The 27,565-nt window shown below is 38.9% G+C and overlaps 2 protein-coding genes across 4 annotated transcripts in view; one reads left to right on the top strand and one right to left on the bottom strand.

Moving 5' to 3' along the window:
• Positions 1–27,160, bottom strand: part of tou (bromodomain adjacent to zinc finger domain 2B toutatis) — a 94,883-nt gene extending 67,723 nt beyond the window's left edge. Inside the window, 1 exon segment of the mRNA XM_074181326.1 lies at positions 26,075–27,160. The gene's annotated coding sequence lies outside the window, so the exon portion shown is untranslated.
• Positions 57–27,230, top strand: LOC111518224 (WD repeat, SAM and U-box domain-containing protein 1). Of its 3 annotated transcripts, none has more exons than XM_023174616.2 (14): positions 57–789; positions 15,605–15,720; positions 16,024–16,254; positions 16,469–16,555; positions 16,615–16,835; positions 16,895–17,227; positions 17,507–17,744; positions 17,963–18,137; positions 18,225–18,367; positions 18,845–19,127; positions 19,281–19,414; positions 20,030–20,186; positions 20,260–20,455; positions 23,127–27,230. In XM_023174616.2, exons 2-14 carry the CDS (start codon positions 15,611–15,613, stop codon positions 23,435–23,437), a joined length of 2,619 nt encoding a protein of 872 aa, XP_023030384.2. In that variant the 5' UTR covers positions 57–789; positions 15,605–15,610; the 3' UTR covers positions 23,438–27,230. The 3 variants fall into 3 exon arrangements, with proteins under 3 accessions (XP_023030384.2, XP_023030381.2, XP_074037429.1); XM_023174613.2 differs by having other exon boundaries at positions 17,498–17,744; XM_074181328.1 differs by lacking the exon at positions 15,605–15,720 and having other exon boundaries at positions 17,498–17,744.
• The last annotated feature ends 335 nt before the right edge of the window (positions 27,231–27,565 follow it).

Raw genomic sequence — 27,565 nt, 5'->3', positions numbered from 1 at the left:
TCGATGACTTCACGTCTCAAACAGTTGGGAAACTTGCTCTGAACGGTACCACTAACAACAATCAGGTTACTTACTTGTAACGTCTGTAGGAAATCCGATTCTCGCAAGTCGCACACACAAAATCGCAGCACAGAAACAATTAACGAACTATTTATTTAGTTATCTGCAAACCGCCGAACAATTGCACGTGAGTCCAGCTTCGGCAGCACCGCCGCTACAATTCACGAACGATTTGCACTAATATTCCAATATTTTTTAACGATTTCGGGGGTGTTTCGAAGACGAGATCAGGAGCGTTTCATCGTCACAAGATGGCCGGACCTAGGCTTGGTGTCAGTCCGATTGCTTTGCCAACCCCCCTCCCGCCGTGCACGGAACCCCCCGTAAACGTCCACCAGAGCTTTCATTCTCGCTTCTCTGGCTCTCTCTTCGTTCCGTGCATCGAGGCCAGATGCACACTGGAAAAATTACACGTTGATTACTCATTTCGGGTTTTGTGTGTGTGTTTTTATCGTCCGCGCGAAGTGTGCGCCGTTCCTGTCGTTGTTGGTTTGTTGTATTTTTTTCGCAGAGTATCAAACGTTCTTAGTGCCGAAGTTCTATTATTAATCGGAGTTGTACGTACATTTTTTATCGGTGTATTTGACGATAATTCAATCGTTTATCGATGACGAGCTGCTGTTCTTGCCGTGTGACTGGAGTATTTAATTTTCCGTCGAATTTCTCCGAGTTTGCCAACCATCCTAACGAAGGGATCTGTAAATACCTGATGGATTCGCTATAATTCAGGTTTGTTTATGCTGCATGACAATTTCAGTGGTAAATATCCTAGATAAGGAACGGTGTGTTTGTCGCGAGAATTGAAAGATCCCTGGAAATTGATAACGATTGAAATTGTAACTTTTAATAGCTCTCTTATTCTAGTAAGAGAAACGGCTGTCATTTTAAATGCGGTAAATAATCGCTGAGAAGGGAAATACTTCCAATGCGGTTTCATACTATCATACGAGGCGTTTCCTGTTTTCAGGTTATGAAATGTCATGCGAAGATTAAGATAAGGTTATATCAATTTTTAGGCAAAAGGTTAATGTGATGAAGTATTTAGGGCGTAAACGTCTGTTTAAACCTCGATCTCAACATATTAAAACAAAATCAGGTAATGATTTGAAATGACCTAGAAAATTTAAATATATCATGCAGATACAGACATGACTTTTTGACTGAAGTTGTAAATTTTGTTTGAAAAATTGTTTTCCAATGTAGGTAGGTACCTACTTTTCTAAATCTTCCAAAATTCACGAGAAAATTACTAAAAATATGCAATAAAAGTTCAGAAACATATTTGAAATATCGTAACTAACATTTTTTAATTTCAAATATTAGTGAAGCAAGGCGAATAATTCCCCCAGTGATTTTTTTTTATTCAGCTACATACAATATGTGTTATCGTAATAAAATTTTGAAACCTTGTATCTTTCATAAGTATTGTGCTTTCATAGTTTTGTAGGTGTCTTAGTTATACGAAGTTATACAGGGTTAAGTTGAAAAACAGCTTTAGCTGACACTTCGTCCATTCGTTATAATGTTATCTTCAATTAATGTAATGTAAATACAAATAAGATATCCTCTATCTCTTGTGATGAATAAAGTGGATTATTACTATTAGTTATTTCATTAGTTTCACAGGAATATCTCGCATTTGAGCAGGTAAAACAGGTATTCAATCGTACCTGAAAAACTGAAAGAAATTAAAAATGAATTTTTGTTATTTATACTTACTTGTCTATACCTTCAACTGAATATTTCTCAAAACTTACTAATCAAGTTTACTGTGTTTTTCATGTTTCCTCAAGCGAAATTTTCATCTAATTTGGACTGGTTTCATCCAATTTTTTAATAAGTTTTGACGATCATATGAAAAATTGGTGTGTTGCTTTAATGTGTATTTTGAACCTGATCAATTTTTCTTTCATTTTCAGTATCATGTAGTCTGATCTTGATGGAAAAATAAAATATTACCTATATTAGGTTATTTAAAAAGTTATGTTATGTTACGAGTCTAATTTGAACTGTAATATCTCAGTTAATTGATTCCGTTGGCATGAAAGTTGGTAATCGGTTGGCGAGAGATCTGGAAAGTATGGTGGTTGAGGCAGGACTTTGACGCTAAGTTCGTTTAGTTTTCGGACGGTGCTGGCCATTGCCTATGTAATTTTCGATTTCCTCACATAAGGACTCAGCTGTGATGGTCTGGCTCGGTTACAGAAAGATATAGTGATGATCCGATCCAAAAAAGATTGTTTTGGTTGCGCAAAAGCACAGAAGAACGTACCTCGAAACGTGACACTTTCTGTCGATCGTTCAAATCGGAGGAAACCAACTGTTCGAGCTTTTTAAAATTTCCAATACGTTTTTACTCCATCAAAAACCGCATGGGAGCTAACTCCAAGTTCTTACACCATCCCACGTACCGTTTGTGATGGGTCAGTCTCCACCAGGGTCCTCAACTTCTCGTCCTGGACTAATGTAGGTCGACCACTTTGGGGCTCATCTTCGAGGCTTAAATCTCCGAAACGAAATTTCGCAAACCAACGTTGAACAGTGCGTTCATTAACGATGTCATTACCAAAAGCCTGGTGGATTTGGCGTGGAGATTTGCCAAAAATCGCTCAACGACATCATATAGTAAGTGATAAGTTGAAGAGGCAACAAAATTAAATTTGAATAAAAATCAACAGCATCAATGTATTGAGTACCAAATTCTCTATCGACCAGTATATGTCACAACTCAGAAGAATAAATATTAATTGAGATGAGGAACTACAAAAACACATGTCATTAAAACGGGAAAAACTTTTGAAACAGCCTAATATCTCCAAATATGGCAAAATTAAAGTTATATTACAACAACGCATATATAACCTTCATCGATTACACTATTAGGTTAGGTGGCAATGAACTGCCGGACAATACCAAAGTTCGACTTTGTCAAGTAATTTATTTTGACACCGAAATTCAGAATCATCAGTCAATTTCAATTATCCCTTTTTGTTCATTAATTATTTAATTGCTTGTTCTAGATACAAAAAAACAATATTATAAATATTACTGGAGTTTTTTTACAACACCAAACCGTTTTTTTACACCCCGATACGTGTTTCGATAACCACGTGATCATCTCCAAGAGGAAGATTTAATAGTTTAATCTTCCTCTTGAAGTTTTTCATTGTTCGTTTGGAGAGGGGTAATAATTTCAAATTTCCGGAAAGAATGTAGTAATAGATACAGTAGTGAGTCTTTTATACGAGTCTACTTTAGCACACTTTATTTTTGAGATTATTCAGCTGGAAAAATCTAGGATCGTCAGGTTAGAAGTACCAGTAGAATACTTTATAGAATAGATTGTCGAGGAGCTGGCCCATGGCCAGATTCACTGCGACCTTCTCAGATGTATAGTGATGCTCCTTGGTTGTTAGAGCTCATTGTATAGCTTGATCTCTTTGCTGAGACTCCATAGCCTTGACACTGACCCCTTCATATAGCTGCGGTTTCTTCCTCTTCTTAACAGAACCTGCATTTAGTAGAACCACCACTACCTTTAAAACCGTACGGTTGTGGTTTAGCAGGTCTTTCGTGAATATGGGCGATGGTTTCTTTATGAACTCGGCTTGCATCCATGAATTTATGGATAGATGCTTTCGCTACCCTACAGAAGGCTTCTGGGTCTTTGCCCCAAATACTGTCGAAACTGAAATTTTATTTGATCAGATTTACTTCAATGAAAAACAGTCATTGAAATCATAGTCTAGAAAGTGTATAAGAGTTCATATTTGTGCTCCTGTTCTTTCATTGGATACTGCATAATGTACTTTCAAAGTAGAAACATGAATTACTAGCCGTCGCCGCTCTTATATTAACGTAGAGCCGTGGATACTGAACCTAGAAAATCATTGTTTTAGATTGCCAGATGGAAACTCAGTTAAACCTTATATACCTTCAGTAGGTATACGGGTGGTTAGAGCGATACATCGATTATAGTTCAGAATCAACAACTCACAAGCCTAAACGCCAACTTGTAACGATTTTATCAATTCCCAAAACTCCGATGAAACCCCTCTCCCGCGACGTGAGCGCCGAATAAACAAACGAAGATCGAAGAAGACGTCGTCGTCAAAAGCGTCGCCAGTTCGCTGCAACGCCTGCTTCGAATCAATTAAACCAAATAATAAAACAATAACCAAACGTTCGGCAGCGTGAACCTGGCTCTCCGCGACCGTCCCCCTCTTCGCCCCGCCAACGCCGGTCGCTCAAACAACTGTCGTGTGTACTGAAACCGCTCGACTCCACTATCCGAGATATTAAGCCGGCATCACATAAAATGGAAGCATCCCGAGTCGATACTTGCCGGCCCAGCGCCCAAACCGGGCGAACCCCGACATGGGCGCGACAGGAAATTTTTACTCGGGGCACGTGGTCATATACCTAAATTTTTTGGCGCTATAGTAGGTATGCGAATCATAGAACAAGTAGAATGTGAGATACCACGTATTTCGAAGTAGAATAGATACTATGGCATCCATTTTTTGTTGCACTAACTTATCAAATTATTTTAAGACTAGTTGTCGGATTTCAATACGTTGCGGATGTAAGTAGGCAACGCCTCTTGACTTTTGAGAGGACGCTACCAACATCAGGAGGCGCTGCCAACTGTAAGGAACGCTGTGGTGCTACTTTTGTTGTGGAGAGGATCAGGTTCTTCTTTCCTATTGAAATTATCCGTGTGTTCGTGAATTCCTATCAACTCCCAAATTAACTCAACTCCTTCAAAGAGGATTTGGTGATCTTCTCACTAAGCGCATATTCCGCTACTGTTGGTTTAACAGTTGACCCGAGAAGGCTCAGGGCGTACTCCAGATCACTAAGCCTAAGGATTAAGTGGGGAATGGGAGAAAAAATACCAGCGTGGTCCAAACAGAACTGGCTGGTATCCCAATCGTCACAAAAGTAATAACCAAGAAAGGAATTTCTGGCAAAAACATAACGATATGCACTGACAGCAGACAAGCCCTATTAGCCTTGAACAGACAACGTGTTACATCAGGGCTAGTACTAGAGTGCCACCAAGATTTAGCCAAAGCCTCGGTAGATAGTAACATTATCCTGAGGTGGGTTAAAGGGCACGACAGGAGTAAAGGTAATCGCATTGCCGACTCTTTAGCCAAGGAAGCGGCTGGACTAAGAATTTTAGGACCCACTGGCACCTACGGTCTGATGACTTCGACAATTGCGGAACTAGTCAAATGTTGCACCCATACTCAATCCTTAACGGAAAAACAGATACTATATCCTTAAAGAGATGGGGTGGAATCAAAGGATGTAATCTTGCCAGGATCACCAAGGACAACCCTGGGAAGCTGGCGCCGAAGAAATATCTAGCGATGACCAGGAAAAATCTACGCCTAATAGTAGGATGCACGATGTGTGAACAGGAAGATGAGACTGTCAAGCATGTCCTGTGCGAGTGCCCGGAGTTATCGTCAATAAGAGAGTGTGTGTTCGGCGAGTCTTGGCCTACACCTGCCGATATAAAGGAGATGTCTCGCAGTGACCTGTCCACCTTCCTTGAAAGGACAGGATGGACGATGACCTAGAAGGACAACTGCTCGGGAGGATGTACACTCACTCTCCCTACTCTACATATACAGAACAGTTCATTAGTGCTTCATTATCGTAGTATTCATGGCCTTTGTGTAGTTCTTATGTATACTTTACCACACGAACATAGTATGAGATATAGCTCAGCAGCTGAGCGTGGGTTCCTGCGATCTGATACTAATTGCAGGGAATCTCTTATCTTCCTTTTTGATTTTTGAGTGGGCAAGTTATTCTAGCTTTAGGAACTTCTCATTATCTCCTCAATCTTCGCGAAACGCCGTCCTTTCTTGGTTCTTTTTAAGCTCGGAAACAGGAAAAAGTCGCTAATACGGTGGCTGCGGCATAATTTTGTCCAAAGAATTACGAGCAAGCAAAGTCGCTAACCGAATTTACATAGCCCGCGAAATTTGAATATTTATCTTATTTTTTCAACAGATTTCATAATCATTACTGCACCTCTTGAAACTGAAATCATTGTTAGTGTTTTTGGTAGCTGGGGCTGGTCAATTTTAGCTTGGGAAGCACTTTGAGTTGTAGAAAACAACGCTAGAAGCTGAATAACATCAAATAAATCATCTCCGATCGGTAAAATAAGAGCCTGGTGTGTTTTGTGGTACGTTAATTTTTTGTCCAGAAGTTCATTTATCTATATATTGATATCTCAGTCATATATCCACGGTCAACGAGATAAAATTTCGCGGCTGATACTCCTTCACCTCCACCCATGTCGCCTTCAGCTTTTATTCATAGCGGAGAAAATAGCTGTCGGCCTCTCAAATTGCATAAATGCAAACATCGACGTGGCGCGCATTTATCGAACGGACCCCTTCGATCGCGATGGGCCCGAATACTCGGCCCACAAACCTCCATCTCTAACGATTCGAACAGAAAACTTCAAAATCGACGTTTATAGAAAAGTTTAATCGATGAACAAGTGTGTGTCCCTTCGGAAGAAAATGTATGTGATATCAAAAAATGACAAATCGCATTTTCCCCCTTGGGAGTAAAAATGAGGGTTCCCATTTCCTTTCTTGATGCTTATTCACGCTATACAAAGAACTTTTCTGCATATTTCAAGATTCTAGGTTCAGTAGCTTCAGCTGTACGTTATTAAAGAGTGTCAGCCAATCAATAGGTACCCACTTATACAGTACTAGCTGTTCCCCGCTGTTTTACCCGCGTTACTGTGGAAACCTACCCTATGTGTTATTCCAGGTCATGATCCATCTTACATCTGAATCCGTTGAGCTGTTTAAGCGTGAAAAAGTAAAACACGTAAATACATACACTACATTCATCCATCCCCACAAACTATACGCATTTATAATATTAGTAGTAATACCAATGTATTTAATTCTAATCCTTTCAGTTTTTTTGCTGATGTTATTCAATATTGTATAAGTGGGTACCTATTGATTGACTGACACTCTTATATTAACGTACAGCCAAAGCTAATGAACCTAGAATCTTGAAATATGCAGGTAGGTTCTTTGTATGGCGTAAATAAGCATCAATAAAGGGAATCAGGAATTTCCACTCTCGAAGGGAAAAAATAGGAGTTTAAAGATTGTATTGTAGTTTTGAAGTAGGAAACATGTAGTTTTGAATCAAAATAATATAATAATAGTAATCTAATATATAAAAATTGATGTTTGTTGGTTGGTTGGTTGGTAAGTGATAAACTTCTACATCGCTCAACCGATCGTGATGAAACTTGACATGTATAAGTAATTTTTCATAGAGAAGGTTTTTAGGCTATATTTTTTTTTTTTTTTTGAAAACACTGTTTTATAACGCTGCGTTGAGAGCCTACTGTTCATCATTAACAGCTCTCTGGCTCTAAGATACTTCCCCAGAAGGTGGAAACATGCGGTCGTCGTCATGCTCCCAAAACAGGGACAGAACCGGCTTTTCCCGCAGAATTATCGCCCGATTAGACTACTCTCGTCGGCGACTAAGCTGGCTGAAAGAGTCGTACTTCAAAGACTCAACGAAGAAGTTGAGGACCGAAATGTTCTGCCTGACGAGCAATTCGGCTTCAGGAGAGAACATTCCACTGAGTTGCAGGCTCTGAGACTGGTCGAAAATACCATCGCGGAGCTAAACAGGAACAAAAAAGTTCACTTAGTCTTATTAGACATTTCGAAGGCCTTCGACCGCGTTTGGCATGAAGGCCTTCTACACAAATTAATCGCGTTCGACCTGCCTCGGGGCCTGATCCGGTGGATTGGGTCTTTCCTGAAAGACAGAACATTTCAGGTTAGAATAGAGGGCTCTCTGTCTGACAACAGAGAGATCTTTGCTGGAGTGTCACAGGGGGCCGTGCTCTCTCCCACGCTTTACTACCTTTACACCAGCGACCTTCCGAGATCCGAGCATGTGAAGGTATCTCTTTACGCCAACGACACGGCTCTTCTCTCATCTTCCATGGGTCGGGAGCTCGGGATCGTCTATATGCAACGTGCATTGGGCGACCTCGAGCGCTGGTACCTCGAATGGAAGATCCGAGTGAACCCGGCAATAAGTCAGGCAATAACTCAGGCAATAACCATGGGAAGAACGATAGCTTCTCCGGCCATGAAAGTAGGAATCTCTGGAAGGGAGATCAACTGGCAAACGCGGGTCAAGTACCTAGGTCTTCTTATAGACCGTAGGCTCACCTGGAACCCGCACCTGTTAAGCGTGAAGGCAAAGATCCAGGGTCGGGTGGCAAGCCTGTACCCTTTGATCAATAGAAAATCCTAGCTAAGCCTAAAGAATGAAATCACGATCTATAGCACGATGTTCAAGTCTGTCATCATGTACGCTTCAGGCGTTTGGGGAGAAGCGGCTCCGACTAACATCTCCATCTTGGAGACCTTACAAAATAAAATTCTACGGATGATTGTGAATGCTCCGTGGTTCGTGCGGAATGAAGCCATCCGGAGAGATTTGAAGCTGCCTTTCATTCAGCAGTCCATCCAGTCGAGGAATCGGCGAGTTTTAGATTACGCTGAAACTCACGACAATCCGTTAGTCAGGGAAGCTATAGATTACGCTGTAGACGACCCCTCTCGATATAGAAGGCCCCGACACTCTGTCGAATGAGGTCTCTATGTCCTCCGTTAACAGATGAATAATATCTTCATCCATCTCACCCCAGCCAGGTAGGGGTACACCGCGAAAGGCGGTATGGATGTCTGAGGACTTTCATGCCACCATCAAAAATCAGTCATGACTCATTTGTCCCTCTGACAAAAACCAGCCCGAAGGGTAAGGGAGCAAGGCTCCAGCCTGATTAAAACGACGATGACCATCGACGACGCCTAAGTTCGTTGATTCTGATTCTGCCAAAACATTGGAACAGCAGCGATACAGCAACATAGTACTAGTTGCATATAAATAAAAATAGTTCTGTATCTGTAGGGTAGGAAGAGTAAATGTAAGCCCACAGCATTTAGGCCACATGTGACCCATTGTACATCCTCCCGAGGAGTTGTCCTCCTAGGTCATCGTCCATCCTGTCCTTTCCAGGAAGGTGGACAGGTCACTAGGAGACATCTCCTTTATATCGGCAGGTGTAGGTCAAGACTCGCCGAACACACACTCTCTCATTGACTATAACTCCGGGCACTCGCATAGGACATGCCTGACAGTCTCATCTTTCTGTTCACATATCCTGCATAGAGGTGTGTCTACTAGCCCCATAATATGGAGGTGTTACCTTAGTTGACAGTGGCCAGTCTGAAATCCTACCGTTAAGGTTTTGCCTGGTCATCGCCAGATATTTCTTCACCAGGAGATACTGGCAAGATTGCACCCTTTGATTCCATTCCATCTCTTTAAGGATTGAGCATGGGTGTAATATGTTACTAGTTCCGCAATTGTCGAAGCCATCTGGCCGTAGGTGCCACTGAGTCCTGAAATTCTTAGTCCATAGTCGCTTCCTTGGCTAAAGAGTCGGCAATGCGATTACCTTTACTCCTGTCGTGCCCTTTAACCCAACTCAGGATAATGTTATTATCTACCGATGATTTCGCTTAATCTTGATGGCACTCTAGTACTAGCCCTGAGGTAACACGTTGTCTGTTCAAGACTAATAGGGCTTGTCTGCTGTGAGTGCAGATTGTTATGTTTATGCCAGAAATTGCTAGTTATTTCTTTTGTGGCGATTGAGATACCAGCCAGTTATGTTTGGACCACGCTGGTATTTTTTCCCATTCCCCACTTAATCCTTAGGCTTAGTGATCTGGTTTTTGAGCCAATAAAAAGTTTCAACAAGTATTTTTGATTGAATACCCAAACTGACACCATTGCAGGTAATAAAACGATCATACTACAATCTTTTGTTTGCGAGCAATTCGTGATACATAAATAGGGTGGGCCCGGTAAAGTATTATAAACAGGCTTACACAAGCTGCAGCAAATTATAACGTATTCACAGAACTTTGTTTGAGCTTTCTGTTAGCATTTTGCATAATGAGCATTAATTACTTTATATTATTAGAATACACTGGAAACAGAGTATAGAGCCCGAAATTCCTAAATTATTCCGTCCTATTTGAATCTCATTGACAATTCGATTCCGCATTGGAAAGGTTTGTATCTTATCGAATAACTCGGAATAAATATACTTCGGAAAAGGAATCGCCTCCTCTCCCGCCCCCGCAAGAAAGCGGACAAAGGATCGCGAGGTCCCGCAATGACGTGTCCAAAATACCCGTAGTAATAAGAATAAGCACCAGCCAGATCAATATCTGTAACCAATGGTGAGTTACGAGCCGAAACATAAAGGAGTTTTGAACGCGCATACACCCGTTTGCCGACGACGACACGACATATCCCTCAAAGGACACACAACAATGATACGTAAAAAGGCCGGCCGTTCGAGTTCCTGGATACGCCGTGCTATTATCCTGAATTAGGCGCGGATTCGTTTTGGATCGGGCTACCGGTGTTTGGTCGATACTGTTTTGTCTTCATCCGGGAAAAATTAACCATTATCTTTCATTGTTGAATTGGTGCATTAGCGGGGTTGGGTTAGACGGGGGTAGACCTGGTTGAATGTAGAATCACATAAATATAGTATCTCAATGCAAGGGCATAGGCTTTCACGGCCAGAGATACGATTAAAGAGAACAAAATCCGTGCTGGTAGGCCGTGTCTACTACGACAGACTACGTCTGTGCGTTGACTACGAGGACAAAAGTTACATCCCCAAGTCTCAGCTACGAACGTTGCTGAGATTTCTATACTTCGTCTTCGACATCAAACGAAACTTTTGGTACCCCAGATTCCATTTGTTCTCTTCAAGAGAAACAGAAATTGTTCACAATGAATTTTAATGCAACACGGCGTGACACTAATATTTAGGCCAATAAAAACGAAGTTTGCTGACCTTAGACGAAGTCTAAGGTCAGCAAAGGACCCCAGCGAACCTTTGGCAACACCCGGAGTTCAGACTATTCAGTCCTACTGTAATTTCCTTTGATTCAAAGTCGAAATAAACCAGGAATCAAACGTTTCAAGTCAATACCTTTATCTTATAACTTTTCAAATTATTGTCAATGGCAAAATCGTCTTTTTTTATAAACAAACTATGATCAATTATTTTAACATACTAAGTGAACAAAAGTGAACAAAATTAATTAAAAGCAACAACACCCGGAGAAAACCGGACTCCTTGTGGCTGCGGGTCGGTCTACATTGGAACATTACGTTGCCCGTAATGAGACGTTTTGCATAAATGATGGATATGATCTTAACATGATTACCGGTCAATTATATTACTCTAATGACATCGCAAGACTTTTGTCTCAAGCGCTTCAAGAACAAATCAGCAGTATTTCCTCAAGCCACGAAACCACCTTATCGAATACAACCGATAAACCCTCTATCGGATTAATGGTAAACATATTTTAAGCGATTACCCTCGATGAGGAAACGGAGAAACACCCGTCGAATCGGCAGAACAGAGAGAAAGGACGATGAGTCGATATATGGGAGAGTCTTTGGTGTAACGAAGGGTCGCAGGCCGGGGATGTGGGGGAAGGGTTTCCTGCTTTTTGTCCCCGTCAAATCCGAAACCGTACAAGATATTGATTCTGCTCCTGGTAGTGGTGCAACGCAATGGGATCTAGACCACGTATTTATTTTTATGGAAACTGTTCTCGTGTAAGCGATGCAATGTCTCCGATTTGCTTGCCGATTGCGCAGAAATGATGCAGACGACGATCCATGTCGTGCAAGAGGTAGGAAAAAACATCGAGTCTGAAAAACGTAAAGGACCTGAATATCTGATTTCTTGATAGGAATAGGAATGTTTTGACTGAAATGAAGTTCAGAATATCGAATAAATATATAGTTTCAAATTTGAAATTACATTGAATTGTTGGGACTGCTTAATTAGGCCACTAAAATTCATAGAGGATGAAGTAGCGAAAACTCATGCATTTAAAGGGTTTTCTAGCAGCTGCACTTAAGTTACAACCGGAATATCTCTCTATGACTATTGACAAAGTGTCGATTTTATAGCCGTTTCTAATTAGCGATGAAGCTTAGTTTCTTACTCCGAATAGAACTTACTTTACCATCTCTTATCACTAAATATTCAAACTATCCAAATCAATGCTTTGAAGTAACAGGATAACTCCCAAAGAACGCATTGAATTACTTTGATTGGTTGATGGAGACCACAAGGTTCAATTTCTGTACTGATCCTGTTTCTGTTTTAGACTGAACGGTTTTCTTAATGAGACGGCTTTTCTAATCCAGAGCTTTGCGGACAACCAGTACCTTGACAATGGTGATTTTCCAAAAAAAGTCGTGTTTTTCAGCATGAAACAAAATTCAACTGTTTGGAGAAGTAGTGTGGAAATACTTCATATAAATTTTTGCGATAAATGTTGATGAAAATTTAATCAGCGAAACTTGTGTTGGGCATTGCATGTCATCACGTATCTGATGTATGAGAAATATACATATATGTCTGATTCATTCTATAGTTGAAGTTCCAAACACCACCATGTATTTATAATTCTCCAACATTAATACAAGTTTCGACTAGACCCCAATCATTACCTCGTGCCGAAAACGCAACTACAATCTATCGTCGTTTTCAACATGAACCAAATTATTGCCAATGCCAATGACTGTAATTTGCGACTTAAAATAGCTCTGCGAGAATGCATAATGAAGCTCATTATATCCATCAAAAGTGTGATGTTTGTTCTCATTATCAAGCCATGAACTCCACGTCATACAATACAAGATAAATCGATACTGAACGTAACCGTAATGTCGAGTTATTACCTTTTATCTTATAGACTAGAGAATTCTGAAGAAAATACTTTTCTCGTCGTCTTTTTTCTCTTGTTGTTTTCTACCCTATCGGAGGTTGAACATCATATGGTTAAAGTTGTTATTGACAGTCATATTACTAATAGAGGTTTATTTTTCTCCTGTTGTTTCATCCAGTTATACAAGGAACTTGAATACTACTGCGGCACAGCCAAAAACAAAAGAGTGCCCTGCTGTTGTGATCGTGGATTCGTCGTATTTATCAATTCTGTGATGTATCATTCACTATTTGTTAACTGTAATGGTGTAAACATAGATGATTAATGTTGATCCGAGTAATAATACAATGAATCAGACAATGTCTACCGCGCGGACGATTCAGGTTCGAATCTCATAACTATAAACTTTTTTTAATTAAAATCACGTGACAAGGGGGCCGAGGGGTGAGGCAGAGTCCCAAGGTGACCGATAGGTGAGGCGGAGTACTAAGGGGGCCGAGTTCCATGCTTGAATCTTTACGATACTCGTTCCATCCTGCGTCGATGACGTCACACGTTTCCCCCACTCCTGTTTGAACCAAAAATTGCAAAAAGTCTGTCTCATAGTCTGTAATCTGATCAAAAACATCTACTTGCTGATTCCCATTTCTTGCTTTCGATAATTGTTGCCCGTCATGAAACTGGTGACTGATACAGTATGAATTCTATGAACATCTCAACAAAAACACGCTTTTCAAAAGTAGAATCAATTAACAGCAACTGATTCCACATGGACATGGACTTTGACAATTCCTTCATTGTTGAAGGTGAAGATTTTCAAAACAAGATTTCTAAATCCGGGAATGTTGAATTCATCATTGATACTGTCATCAAATGTATATGATTCTCGTTTTCCTTTGTAAAAGTAAACATCGCAGGCTCTTAGTAACCAGAACTAGTGATTGGGAACAGTTCTTGTTCTGGAGCTACCTTCCTGATGTCAAAATGAAACATGTGCAAAAAAACTCATCAGTGTAGCAGAATAACCAAATATATGATTTTTTTTTATCGAGTCCATCTATTTATTTCAAAGTCTTCAGAACTTTTCTTCCAACACTTTAGTTAATTATATCATGGTGGTTTAATTACGTTGCTTGGTTTTGGTCAACATAATTATAAGCAAATAATTGTCTTCTGAATACCCCTTATGAGGTACCATATCAAAAACATTCTTGTTGAATTTTGTTAGCCGTTTCCAGGACCATTTCCAGTAAATTCAGCACACTATCATTTCCATTATAACTTCATAAAACAGTCGTTAACGTTATATTCATCGAGTTGCCATAGAGATTAGAACGATTTCTATATTTTTCACCTCACCATGCCTGTACATGCCACTCGATGCTGTGTTGAACGTGAAGCATATCGAGTGAGATTTTCCAAAGTTTGTTCAAAACTGTGAGTAGATAAAGTGATGAGTTGGGAAACATACGTTAGTGTCTATTAGGGAGTTTCCTGAATTTCTGAACATCAAATCACAATAAGTTAGGTCTGCTCATTTCCTTTGTTTTTCCTCGTTTTTATGTATTTGTTGGAATTACGCCTTCCTCTGCATGCCAGTTCTTCCTCGTTGGGAAGTTACTTCCTAATTGTATAACTAACTTAACTACAATGTCTTCATAACTTCACAGTTCATCGTTATCTGAATTAACATTTGATATATATGACTTAGTCACCCTGGAGCTGGGAAAATATAATATAATTGACTTTACATGTAGTAGGCCTTTGATATCATAACAAGATATAACATTACTCCATCCAAATCGACTATAGTAGCAAAAATACTTAGACAGAAGAATTGGGGCATCTAAATTCCGAGGCACTGATACTGGACAGACTCATATATGAAACCAGTTATACACTGTGTTACTTGAACACATTATACAACCACCCATGAATCAAACGACTGCTAATAATAAAGCAAAAACTTGCTTGTTTGGAAATAACGGAGCAACGATATGAACAACATCAAGAACCAGCATTGGAAAATGAATCCCGTTCATTCCAATCCAATACTTTCTTGACTTTTTCAATAGTCGTCGTCTTCTCTTCGGGAGACCTTTGGATTTTCAGCTTCACATGCATGGCCCCCTTTACGTGGTTATCCAAACCACCCCGGCCTGGATACCGGCGTGAATAAGGGAAGCCCTGACTTCACGTGTCACATATTGGTTGACTTAACACAATGGATGATCACAGCACAAAAATAAGAACCGCAATTGCACATGGCATCCGTGTACCTTCTTTGTAGACGGACGTTATCGGCACGTCCGTCTACTACCACGCCCAACGCAGAACTTTCCTGGTCACCATTCACGAATTCATTATGTAATTTTTTCTGGAGTAATTTCATTCAACCCTGAGCTCTGAGTAGACTGCCGTTTGGAACGTAACCTTTAGATTTCACCAATCTTCACTATAAGAACCAACTAGATCACCTGATACGTCGCTTCTAGATGTTTTTGAGGGAATACGTGACATGTAAAGTGTAAACTGTCACACCCGACAGTATTTGAAAATATTCTTTTCAAATTGAGATAATTTCCTCCAAAGCCGAACCTTTTTGGAAAACAATTGACGTAGTTATAACGTTATAACTTTATTTTTCACAAAATCTTTTCCTTTACTTTCAGAAAACTATGTCAATTGATGGTCACAACTGTAGAATATTACAAAATCTACAAAAACACTCTAGCGATGTCACCTGTTGCGATTTTGCTCCAAATTTCGTTCTAGTTACTGGATCGAGGTAAGGAACAAAATTTTCTCCTTGCATAAAGCTCAAATCCGTCTATTTCAAACCTCCAATAAGTCCACTATAGTTTCAGCGGTACCTATACGAAACTAACTACCATATAACTCTAAGTACTGGATTAAGTTAGTGACATAACTTTCCTAAAAAACTCTAGATGTTTGTGTAACCTCATTGACAATTGAAACACCTCCAACAGCACTGATTTTTATGGTCCGCTATTTACTATGACACTTTTATGAATAATAAGTTTCTAGTTTACACAAATGTTCAAACAAAAGTCTTATTGTTATTTTTCAGTGATAAAACAATCCGAATATGGGACTGGGTGCCACCGTCCGGCTATGTAGAGAGAGCATGCTCACCTCTGAAGGTTCACAAATATCAAGTGACGAGCGTCAGAGTGTCCCCACAGGGCTCTATGCTAGCCAGTTCGTCAGTGGACGGAACCGCCATCCTCTGGAATATACACAACTGCACCAAATTGTATACTATGACCCAGGTTAACGGGGATGCTATAAGAGTGTGTAGGTTAGTATCTAGGAGAGTTTAAAGGTTATTCTTATATTAAAATAAAATCCACAAGATTGTTGTGTCGTGATGTGTATATTGTGAGTAATAATGCTATGGGAGTTATGAGTCAATTTTGATACTGGGAATGGGGTTTGAAGTCATCATAATCTTGTGACTTGTTTTAAACTCTACTACGTGATTTCCTAGACTAAACGTGAATACGTATTTCCAGATTTTCGCCCGACAGTGCCATTTTAGTAACAGCCGGTGATAATGGAGCTATTTGTGTGTGGGATTTGGTACACAGGAGCTTGATCAAGTAAGTAACTTAACGAACGCGCTAAATACGGACATCTACAACTTAGTTTTCTTCTATAGAACTTTGTTTGATCACGAAGGTACCACTCAGTCTTTAGCCTTCACCCCGGATTCGCAGTATCTGATAACCGCTTGCTCTCTGGAAGTGATCAGAATATGGTACGTCCAAGATGTGATTGATACGACGACTGACACCCCATGTACCCCATTAGCTAGAATAGATAACGCTCAAGACATGGGAGTGCTATGCGTGGACATATCCAAACATATCACATTCGATGGTAAGTTGAAAATGAAAGTTGAAACTCCATCCCTTAATGAAGTCGTTGTATGTTGACAGAAAACGATCCGCTGATTAGACAATACCGACTGGCATCTAGTGGCAACACCAACGAAATCAAAATATGGACAATCACTTCGAAATCCACGCTGAAACACAAAAATTCGCAAAGTAACGAAGTTAACGTGGAGCTTTTAGACGTTTACGACGGCCATACGTCGAGTGTCACTTGTCTGAGATATAGCAATAACGGTGCCTACTTAGTTTCTACTAGCCTCGATAGATTGGTCAAAATTTGGGATGAGGGGGGAAACTGCGTCGCGTCGCTGCAAGCCCACAGCAGATACGTCAATTGTGCTGCCATTTCGAGAGATTCTAGTCTCGTAGTATCTGGTAAGTAAAAATGAATAATTTAGTATTCGGCGAAACAATGGAAAATAATTCTCTTCGTTGATAATAAGTAGCAATATCAAAAACCATTAGCTTACACGGTTGGTTAAAATTATTTTGACACAGAGATGGATACTGAGAGGATGGCAGAGATGGATGCAGAACTCTAGTACGCTGTATTGCATGGCTCTATTCACGCATTGTGTTTCAGGCACTGTTTACGTTACAGCTGTAATATGTAACTCCTGTAACTATTAACTTGTACATTTCAAGGTTCTACAGGTTCCAACGACAGGCAGGTGATCATCTGGGATTTGACAGGGAAGATAAGCACTGACACGGAATTGAGTCCTTTCAAAGTAACTGTGGCCAACGCCGAGGCCATTTCCGAATCTCATTTGGCGCAAAACAACAACAACGAAGACAAAATCGCCTTGTTGGAGAAAATGGACGATATCAGCGAGGGCGCTATCAACAGTTGTAGTTTTCACGGCAGGGATTTACTAGCTACTGGATCAGGGTGAGAAACACTTAAATACATGTTTTCACTTACGACTTGGATAGAACTGACCGATACACACATGTATATGTTGGGTATATAATTGTAAAACCCTTTATAGTGAAAATCTTACAGTAAGGTGTATCAGTTAGTGTTATTCACTTACGGTTAGACCCTTTCGTGATCTAGCTCCACTTTGATATTTCCTACGAAGTACTTGAATAATATTTTCGTTTCAGAGACAAATTGATTCGACTCTTTAGGATATCAGGAGAGAACAACAGCATAGAAGAATTAGGTTACTCGCCGCTCGAAGGTCACACATACACGATCAACCACGTTGAGTTTTCAAAAAACGGACAAATGCTAGCATCCTGTTCTTTGGATGGATGCACCATCATTTGGAATGCAACGGTGAGAACATTGTAATTATTGAATATGTGATATGTACAGATTCTCTGGTTGTGTTGTTACTTGGTGATTTAAATATATTTGTTTCAGAACGGCGAGAAGATTCGGTTTTTACCGAATAATGTTTTGTCGGTAAAAGTTTGTCGATTTACGCCAGATGATCAGATGTTAGTAACCGCTGGAGACGACGAGAAAATTATAGTGTGGAACCTGAATTCTTTGGAAAAAATTGTGTAAGTCACATTTTAAAGTGAATAAAAATGAGATATGGGAGCAATTGAGAAGTGCTTAGTTAATAAAATTCAAAGTGATTGATGCATTTGGCCCGAATAAATCATTTGTTGACGGAATTATAATCTCGGACTATTCGGCTATTGTTGCTTTACTTTTCGATTATCAAACGAGTCTTTTCGTGAAACCAAAAATGTATACTGTTCAGCAGCGCATCAAATACACATATTACCGTTTTGAGTGTGGAAACTTTGCCGGCAACAATCAAGTCTATAGGAAACTTGAACGTGTATGGGTTCTTATAAAAAATAACGTGTTCTATTCTTGTGATTGAAAAATTGTATGCGCAACGGGCCTAAATTAAAAGTAGTAAAAAGTGCTTGCTACAGAATAGATAGAACCCAGAGCATGAGAATTAGTTTTATTTCTCCGTCCACACAAGAATTTTTCAACTTGAAATGATTTCATTCTATCCGTAGGACCTTGGAGGCACATATGGACTCCATCCCCTCGGCCTGCGTTACCCCCGACGGGGCACTCCTAGTTACCGTGTCGCTGAACGCTGACTTCAAGGTCTGGTCCGTCGACTCCTACAAGTGCCTCTACTGCAAAGAAGACGCCCACGACTACGGAGTCCAATATTGTGATATCTCTCAAAACCTCGAGCCCATTCCCAACGCCGTCATCGATGCCCAGTCGTATCTGCTGGCCACGTGCGGGAATGACAGCCTGGTCAAGCTGTGGAGAATGTCCGTGCCCAAGGTGAATATAACGTGGAAAGAAAGCCCCAAGGCTTGTTCTTGGGGAGTATTTTACTTGGATCTTGTTCTTCCGATCTTGGGGGGTACTTTACTTGGATTTTGTTCTCCCGATTTTTCTTTGAGAAGAGGAAGTCAATAATGCCTTGATTTCTAGCATAACGGCACCCTTCAACTAGAAGACATCGACGTGAAATTGTGGCGATCTCTACAAGGCCACGGAGGCAACGTTATATGCGTAAAGTTTTCGCATGTCGTTGGAGAATTTATATGTTCGACTGCAACTGATCGGTGAGTAGAAGTGTTGAGCATGTTGAATATTATTTATAAATTGAAAATAAAGAAAAATCAAGCGAACCACATGTTTTTATCTCAAAGAGAGGTAAGATATCAAGGTATTTTTCTGGAAATTTCGCTCCAGAATGCTTCTATTTGTCACGTGACAGTTTTGACGTCACCAAATTCATAGTGTTTACCTTAATAAACATATTTTGAATCAAGGGAGAACTTCTTAGAATCGTCTTCAGAAGCAGTAGGGAGTGAAGTGGAAGAAACAATCTAGCCTTTGACAAGGATGATGGGGTGAACAAGTGACGCCATGGCTCAATGCGCCTGAATTGAAGCAAAAGCCAAAAACATTGACAAAGAGAGAGAGTGACGTCATGCACTTTGCTTGGTTTTCTTTGTCACACAGTGAGTTCTTAAGGACCACTATTTACGTACTTGTGGTAAAATTTTACTTCCATCACACCCAATATAGTTATTAACCCTACTGACTCTTATCTTCTGCTCCGGTTTGACTTGTTTTAGTGGAATGACCAACATTTAATCATAGGTTGAACTGTTTGGTATAATGATTATCTCTAATCAAAGAATCTTTACTTAATGAGTAAAATGTAATTACAGACAAGCCAGGATATGGTCAGTGTACAGTGCTGACTGCCTGTACGTACTAGATCACGACTCCATCGTCACATCATGTTCCTTTAACGCCGACTGCTCTCTGCTTGCCACCGGATGTCTAGACAAAACGTTGTGGTTATGGAAGTTGCCGCAGCAATTGGTGAGTTGACAGATTGTAGTTTCTGCATGTCATTATCTTCCACCAAAATGGCGACACTTTACTTTTTTTTCAGGTATTTCAAACAGTCGTCGCTGGTAAAATCCACTGCAGATCGAAACAGACGGTGGACTGGTCAACGACAGACGTTGTGAAGTGGATTAAAGATATCGGGATGCCAGAAATCGTCCAGCGGGTACAAAATTCCATGCTAGATGGTAACAAGCTCTTGACGTTTTCTGAAGATCAAATTTCCACCGGGTTGGACTTGGGTAAGTCGATAACAGTCGCTGGTAACTAAACGGTTGAAGCTTTCAGAAGGTTCTTGAGCAACTTTCTATGTTTGATGTTGAGTATCTCTAAGCGGAGATTCTACTCACTATATTCACTATTATTAACAGATCTCACAATTTCAATAGGTGGTTATACATAAAACAATATTGTGAAACGATAGAACTATCAATATAATTCAATATTTGAAGATGATTTCATGCAAATGTTTTCCGCGGCGCCGCTTTAGATGGCCCATGCGCAAGGTCCAATTTTGGCACACTCTCTCTAACATATCGACCGGTATTTCACGTATAAATGCTTCAGTATTGGCTTCCAGAGCGTCAGTCGTTGCTGGTTTATTCCTGTAGACATGAGCCTTAACATGACCCCACAAGAAATAATCCAAAGGCGTTAAATCATACGATCTAGGCGGCCAATTGACGGGCCCCAAACGTGAGATAAACTGTTCACCGAAGACGGCTCTTAATTGGGCCATTGTTTCGCGTGGCGTGTGGCACCGTCTTGTTAAAACCACATGTCAGGCATGTTCGATTCTTCCATTTGGGGCAACAAAAAGTCGTCAGTCATCACACAGTAGCGCTCGCCATTCACGGTAACGTTCCGGCCATTGAAATGAGCTTCGTCGCTGAACACAATTTTTCGATAAAAATGTGGATTTTCCTCCAACTTTGCCAGCGCCCATTCAGAAATGTTAGACGTTGTGGGAAATCGTGTGGCTTCAATTCTTGCACCAGCTGTATCTTATGAGGTTTCACACCCGAATCCTTTTTCCACGTAGTGAAGTAACAGAGGTCCAATTGCTGCGAACGGCGGCGAATCGACATTTCACTGTCATCACGAACACTGGCGGATAGAGCTGCAATATTTTCTTCGGTCCTCACTCTACGTATGCGTGTTGGTGGTTGAATGTCCAATAATGTAAACTGGGTTCGAAATTTAGTCACAAGCTTCCGAATAGCTCCCTCAGTAGGCCGACGAAACTGCCCATAAATTGGAAGAAGTGTACGATGCACTTTCTTCATCGAGAATGAATTTTGATAATGAATTGATGGATGTAGCCGTTAATACGTGGTAGATCATAATGAAAAGAGAAACGACATAGAAATTTTCATTTCTCTTTTCATTAATTTTGATAATAAAATCCAATAATTTGCAAGCGTTGTTCATTCGTAAGTCGATTCATGGTTAAATTATAGACCAAACTGAACCAGTTTGACAATGACACAAGACACGATTCACGCGTGATCTGTCAAAAAAAGTGTTACCAAAAAGATACCAGCGAAATTTCACTCATTATATTGTGAATGTGGTTTTCAGAAATCAAAGTAACTTCTTTCAAATGAGGTGGTGGATTTCTGGATTTTATTTCATGAAGGTAATTGATGTATGTATCACCTCAATTATCTCATTATTGATTTCTACTCGAGGATGATTTTTTATAAATCTTTCATGCTTCCCCTCATTTCTCGATAACATGAATTCAATATTTTCAGAATTATTTTCAACAAACTCAAACAACACCATCTCAACATATTTTCCTGTGTTTCATTGATTACCTTGGTCATATTTTTAGAGTTCAAACATCTTCCAGCGTTCGCCACTACATCATCAACATATAACAGGAATAACCGAGGTCCAAGGACACTTCCTTGAGGTGCAACTTGGTGATTTCTGACTTCTTCTGGTAGCACTTCGCTCAAGTGGCTCTGACTTCTATTATCTGAATGAGGCAGCTACACATTTTAATCTAGTACATATTATGTAGATTCATTCATCCTAAGAGTGATTTTTTAGCAACACTTTCAATATATGACCAAATTTTATTCTACTTTTGAGGCAGGAGAAGTTCTAGGCGTCTAAAGACGTATGCAGAGTTACAATTACCATTATATTTATCGCAAATCTTGTAGTTTGGTGATTTTCTGTGTGTATTTTCCTTGGCTAAGTTGAAAAAATCAGGTCTAGTCTATTCTGTTGAAGCAAAGTATGCGAAAATGTGTGACATTCTATCATATTTTTCATTAGTTGGAATAAAATTTTCACTTCCTATCCTCCAACCCGTGTTAGGAATCACACGTTGAAAGGTAAGACCTCGTTAGTCCTTAGCTCGCACAAGTTTCGACTTTTGAGAGTTGTCATTTGCAGGGGGACGACGGCTAGTTAACAGAAAAACATATTTTATATATTACTCTTTATTAGCAAATAATTCTCTTCATAGTACAGTCAGTCACTTATAAAATACAAAACAAAAAATATAAAAATAGAGACAAGACAAGAAACAAGAAAACAAGACAAATTATTGAGGACTATCACTTGAAATATATTCAATACATTTTCTTTTGAATGAGTTTAATGAATCACAGCTTTTTATATGGCTAGGCAAATTATAGAGTCACAACCTACATGCTCTACGTTGATTTAAAAATGACCTATTCTATTTCTAGTGGAGTGTTTATGAATACTACTCGTGTGGGTTAACTAATCACTCAGATAATTTGACAACATATTGTATTTAACAGAACAAATTACACGACGATCTCTCTAGAAGTAATGCAAAAGTATACGTGGCGAATTTTAACTCCTCAACAGACTAGACTCAACCACAAATGCGAGAAATAAAATTTGTAATGTTTTCCAATCTTGTTTCAGACGAAGAAACCTCCGAAAAGTTCATCAAAGAACTGCGCTGGCTGAAAAAGGGCGAAACCAAAATGGAGACCTCCAACGGTCTCGACATCCCTTACGAATTCCTCTGCCCAATCACCCACGAGATCATGAGAGAACCCGTCAGATGCAGCGACGGACATGCCTACGAGAGAAACGCCATCACTGAATGGTTCATGTCCGGGAAGTACACGAGCCCGATGACCAACGAGGTCCTGACCGACACTAATTTTGTGATTGATTCCGATCTGAGGAAGGCCATTCACGAGTTTTTAGATGCAGGGGAAGGAGAATGAAGTATCTGGGAAGGTTGATTGAACATGATTGTCTGGTGCATTAAAAAAGAAGGATCAAATACCGTTATTGTGAGCAATGTACTTCACGATTTGTTTTGTCTTCACTTTGATACGAAGGATTCAGAAAAAAAATCATAGAAATATGGATGAAATTATTACCGATTTCTATGTAGATAATTTGGAGGAAGAAACACCAAAATGGGGGGAAAACAATCTATTTCGAACGTATATTACATGACTGCGTACAATTATACTGTTTTTTGCGAATAACTGCTGCCCATCCTTGTTCTTAGCTACAAATTACTGATGAGCTAGAAACACGTGGTTGCGGCTTCACATTTTCAATAATTTTCTTTGTCACAAGGTCATTGGTCTTCTACTATTATTTGGTTCTTTATTATTTGTTTAATTATTGAAATTTTTGAGTGCAGCCTTTTGGCTTTCATAAATTCTATAATGTTATTCCTTCTGCATAATAACACGAATGTTTTTGGTTGGGGCTCTGATGCAAGGTCATGATTTATGGTAATACCATAAAATTTAGTACTTAATGAATGATAATACCAGGAAAGAAATTAAATTGGTTTTCGCGATATTCAAAGATGAAAGATTAGTGTTGCAATAATTCTTGATACTTTTGATATATGAAGATGTGATTTTGTGGGTATCTGAGGTAATTTTACTCGACTGTATAGGTGGCTTTTATGTGAATAGGGTGAACGTACATATAAAAGAAAGCTAATGGTTCCAAAAAAAGTCCCCTGAATCACGCCTCTGTTTATACTAGCTGCAGAAGATAATGTTGCGTTTTAACAATCTAACTTGTACCGGTAAGATATGATTCAAACCACTTATAAGTTTTTTTCAGTGATATATGTTTATTATCAGAAAAATCATGAAATACAAATCAATTAACAGAGTCTAGCTTAATGAAATAGAGAAGGAAAAAAACACCTCAAAAGTGCTGCTTTGTTCCCTCCTGTTCATAAAAGAGAACATATGCCTCCTCACTCACAAGCGATTTTGGTGAAATTGGGGCCACTTGTGAATCGCTGTATTCATTCCACGTGCCACTATAAGGGTGTCTGCAATATGCTGTGTAATGTCCGTTGTAGGTAGACCCACTGTGATTCGAAAGTGCATATAGATTGTAACGACAAGAAGCCACATTGTCTGTTGCATAATTCCTCATATCTGATCCTTCAAAAGAAAACTGAATGGCAACATTCAATTTGCCTCTGAATCTTTCCGTTGGAGAGAATCTTTTTGAATGAATTACTAAAATATGGGAAACTTACGGATTGATAGGGACTTTGTGCATTTTCCTCTTTCCTGGCACCTCGAACAGATTGGTTATTCATCTCCATCCAAGATTTCCTCTTTTGTGAAGAAATCCAAGCATTGTGACACTCAATTGGCCAGTTCTTTGTGGTATAGGGAGAGACAAATCCCAGAAAGGATGGAAGGTTACTGATGAGAATCCACAGTGTGTGCACTTCATCTTAGAGTTGTTCATGTTCAAGTATCTCAGCCAAGACGCTTGCGCTTTTCCGCTGTTCCTCAATTTTTCGTCAACCTCCATTGAGATCGGTTTAAATTTCTCAGTAATTACATTGAGGTCCTCATGTAAACCTTCTAAAAGATATCGAAGGAATTCCTGGGTATCTTGACCCCATTAATGCCATAGTGAAACAATTTTCTGAGCATTTACCTATCGACTGTCTTGGATAAATCATGAAGCACTACTGCAGGGAAATTATCATTGATAATATTGAAGGGAACATACAATACGGCATCAACGAAGTACACTTTTTCGGTTGGAATCCAAATTATTCACAGTTTATTATATATTAAGTGACATTAAGAAATCCAACATTTTTTTGCTATTAGTTTAGCTAATGAAGGGACAAGACATGTTGGACGAAATTTTGAGAATTCTTCCAAGATCGCCACCCTTGTATAGTAGAATAACCAGAGATGTATTGAGAAGGGTAGGAAAATAGACAAATTCAAAGAAAGCCTTCATAATTATTGCTGAAATAACTATATTTATTTCAGTAAGATTATAAAATATTTGCATTGTTATTTCATCAATTTGGGAAGTTTTTTTGTTTTAATTCATTCTCATACTGTCTTAAATTTGTTATTATCTTGATATGTATTCCATACAAAGTAAATTTATCATTTTTGGAGTATTTGTCAATTTTTCAGCTACTGTCCATACAGTAAAATTGGTTTTAATCATTAGCAAATGCTGGATTATTCCCAAGAATTATTTTCTTTTCCTCTAAATTCATACAGGATTAACCAGGTAGTTTATAGCATATCTAAGACCTACCTGGAAGTTCTCCAGTATTGTTTAATATATTCAAACAAGGAATCATTGTTGTTAAATTTACTTATATAGTTTAGGGATCATAAATTTCCAGAGAAATGTTTAATCCTCTAGTAAGCCATAACCCCTTTTGATTTATTTTTATTTCCTGGTATGAAAATGATTCCTCAAAGATGTTAACAAAATTGAAGTATACATACTTTTCGATATAAAGAAATAAATAACAATAAATCATTGATGAAACATTTTCGTACTTGGAAAATTGGTTTTTAGTTGTTTTCAAACACTAAATTACAACTTACCTGCTGTCCACTGATTCCTTTACTGCAAGTATATCAGCTACATTGGCTTTGCTTTCATTTCTATCAGGAAAAAAGTACAAACTCACTTCTATACTCTTCCTGGCTAATTTAGATCCAATAACAATATTTCAACAAATTACAAGTACAGATGGAATTCAAACAGAAGCATAATTAAAACAAATTCGCTAAAATGATATATTCCAAAACCGTGTCGAGAAGGCTTCGTTTTCAATGTTTATTGCAATTTCAAAAGTTTGGTTCTTCGTTAGTGACAAACTGTCAAATAAAGGTTGAATTTCCAGGATTGATGAGTATATTAGTCGAAAGGATTGTTTATTTTGTCAGTGCTCATCACTAACAAGAACTACTGACGTCACCAGTGGTTAATTCTTGTAATGATAACTTATAATCAATAAATTGAACTATATTATTTTCAAATTATACCTGTGGTATTACAGTAGTAATAAGGTCATTGACCTAAAAGGCATCAAACAAGATGAATTCCTTCAAGAAACTATTGTATTTTAGGGTGATTGTTGAAATTGTTCAACACTTTTAGTTTGTATTTGTGCATAATATTTCACAATACCTGGATTACGGTTACCATAGTTGCTCTAACTTATCGCAATGGTGGTGTTTTGACCTTTTTTATATTAATGCAACAGCTAGGCTGATTAGTATTAAACTCCACCTGTGTCAAAAACTTTTTTGCAAAACGAAAACTTTTACATTTTCTTCGTTTTTATTGAATGTGCCTTATAGTCACCATCAGCTGCAATAAAAATACGAGCACCAAAATTTTTATTGAGTATTCAGCATGTTTCATAAATTTCTTGTAGTACAATAACAATCTTGTGGTAAACTTTCAATCTGTAGCCGGATAGAAATTTAGAAGTTCCCTAAGGGCCTGTGTGGGGCTCTCTTTTATTAAAGTGTATGTGAATTATTATTTATTTCAATATTAGTTGAATTGTTTGTGTTGAAACAAAATGAAGACTGTTACTATGCCTTGACTATGTATATGAAAAATGCCAGATGGCAATTTACTACTCATCTTTTATTAAAATGTTTACTCTTTGCTTGTATGTTGTTTCTCCTACATAATATTTTCACGGTTTTATATTTGTTATATTCCAATAAAATTTATTTAAAACAATTTGTTAATTATTTTGATATCCTTGCCATTATTAATTTTTTAATTTTATCTCATCGAATTGATATCCATTAAACAGTCTCGGTTCGTTGAATACTTGAAATATTGGAATTGATATAATAACCCAATGAAAACAAGGCAAACCGCATCTACCAGGATATTTTCTATTCGTTTCGTTTCATCGTAGGTTTTCCTTTTTTTGAGCGATCTTCAATTCCCCGGGGAAATGGACTGTAGTTTTTTGTTGGTTGAAGATGACACAGTAAAATTGTTTTTGGGGTAGCTATAGGGCACTGCCCCATAAGAAACGTATTTGTTCTGTCTCTTTATATACAAAT

Source organism: Leptinotarsa decemlineata, unplaced genomic scaffold, assembly GCF_025532065.1.
Source record: "Leptinotarsa decemlineata unplaced genomic scaffold, Ldec_3_MD MMD2_tig00026307_RagTag_RagTag, whole genome shotgun sequence".
In the NCBI taxonomy this organism is placed as follows: Eukaryota; Metazoa; Arthropoda; class Insecta; order Coleoptera; family Chrysomelidae; genus Leptinotarsa; species Leptinotarsa decemlineata.
This window is presented reverse-complemented; position numbering and strand designations above follow the sequence as displayed.

What these genes read in the sequence shown, in the direction of transcription:
- LOC111518224 (XM_023174613.2), top strand. Translation starts at nt 15,611, where the DNA reads ATGTCAATTGATGGTCACAACTGTAGAATATTACAAAATCTACAAAAA. An exon ending in TTACTAGCTACTGGATCAGG is followed by an intron (nt 17,745 to 17,962) that starts GTGAGAAACACT and finishes TTTTCGTTTCAG; the next exon opens with AGACAAATTGATTCGACTCT. An exon ending in AATTCTTTGGAAAAAATTGT is followed by an intron (nt 18,368 to 18,844) that starts GTAAGTCACATT and finishes TTCTATCCGTAG; the next exon opens with GACCTTGGAGGCACATATGG.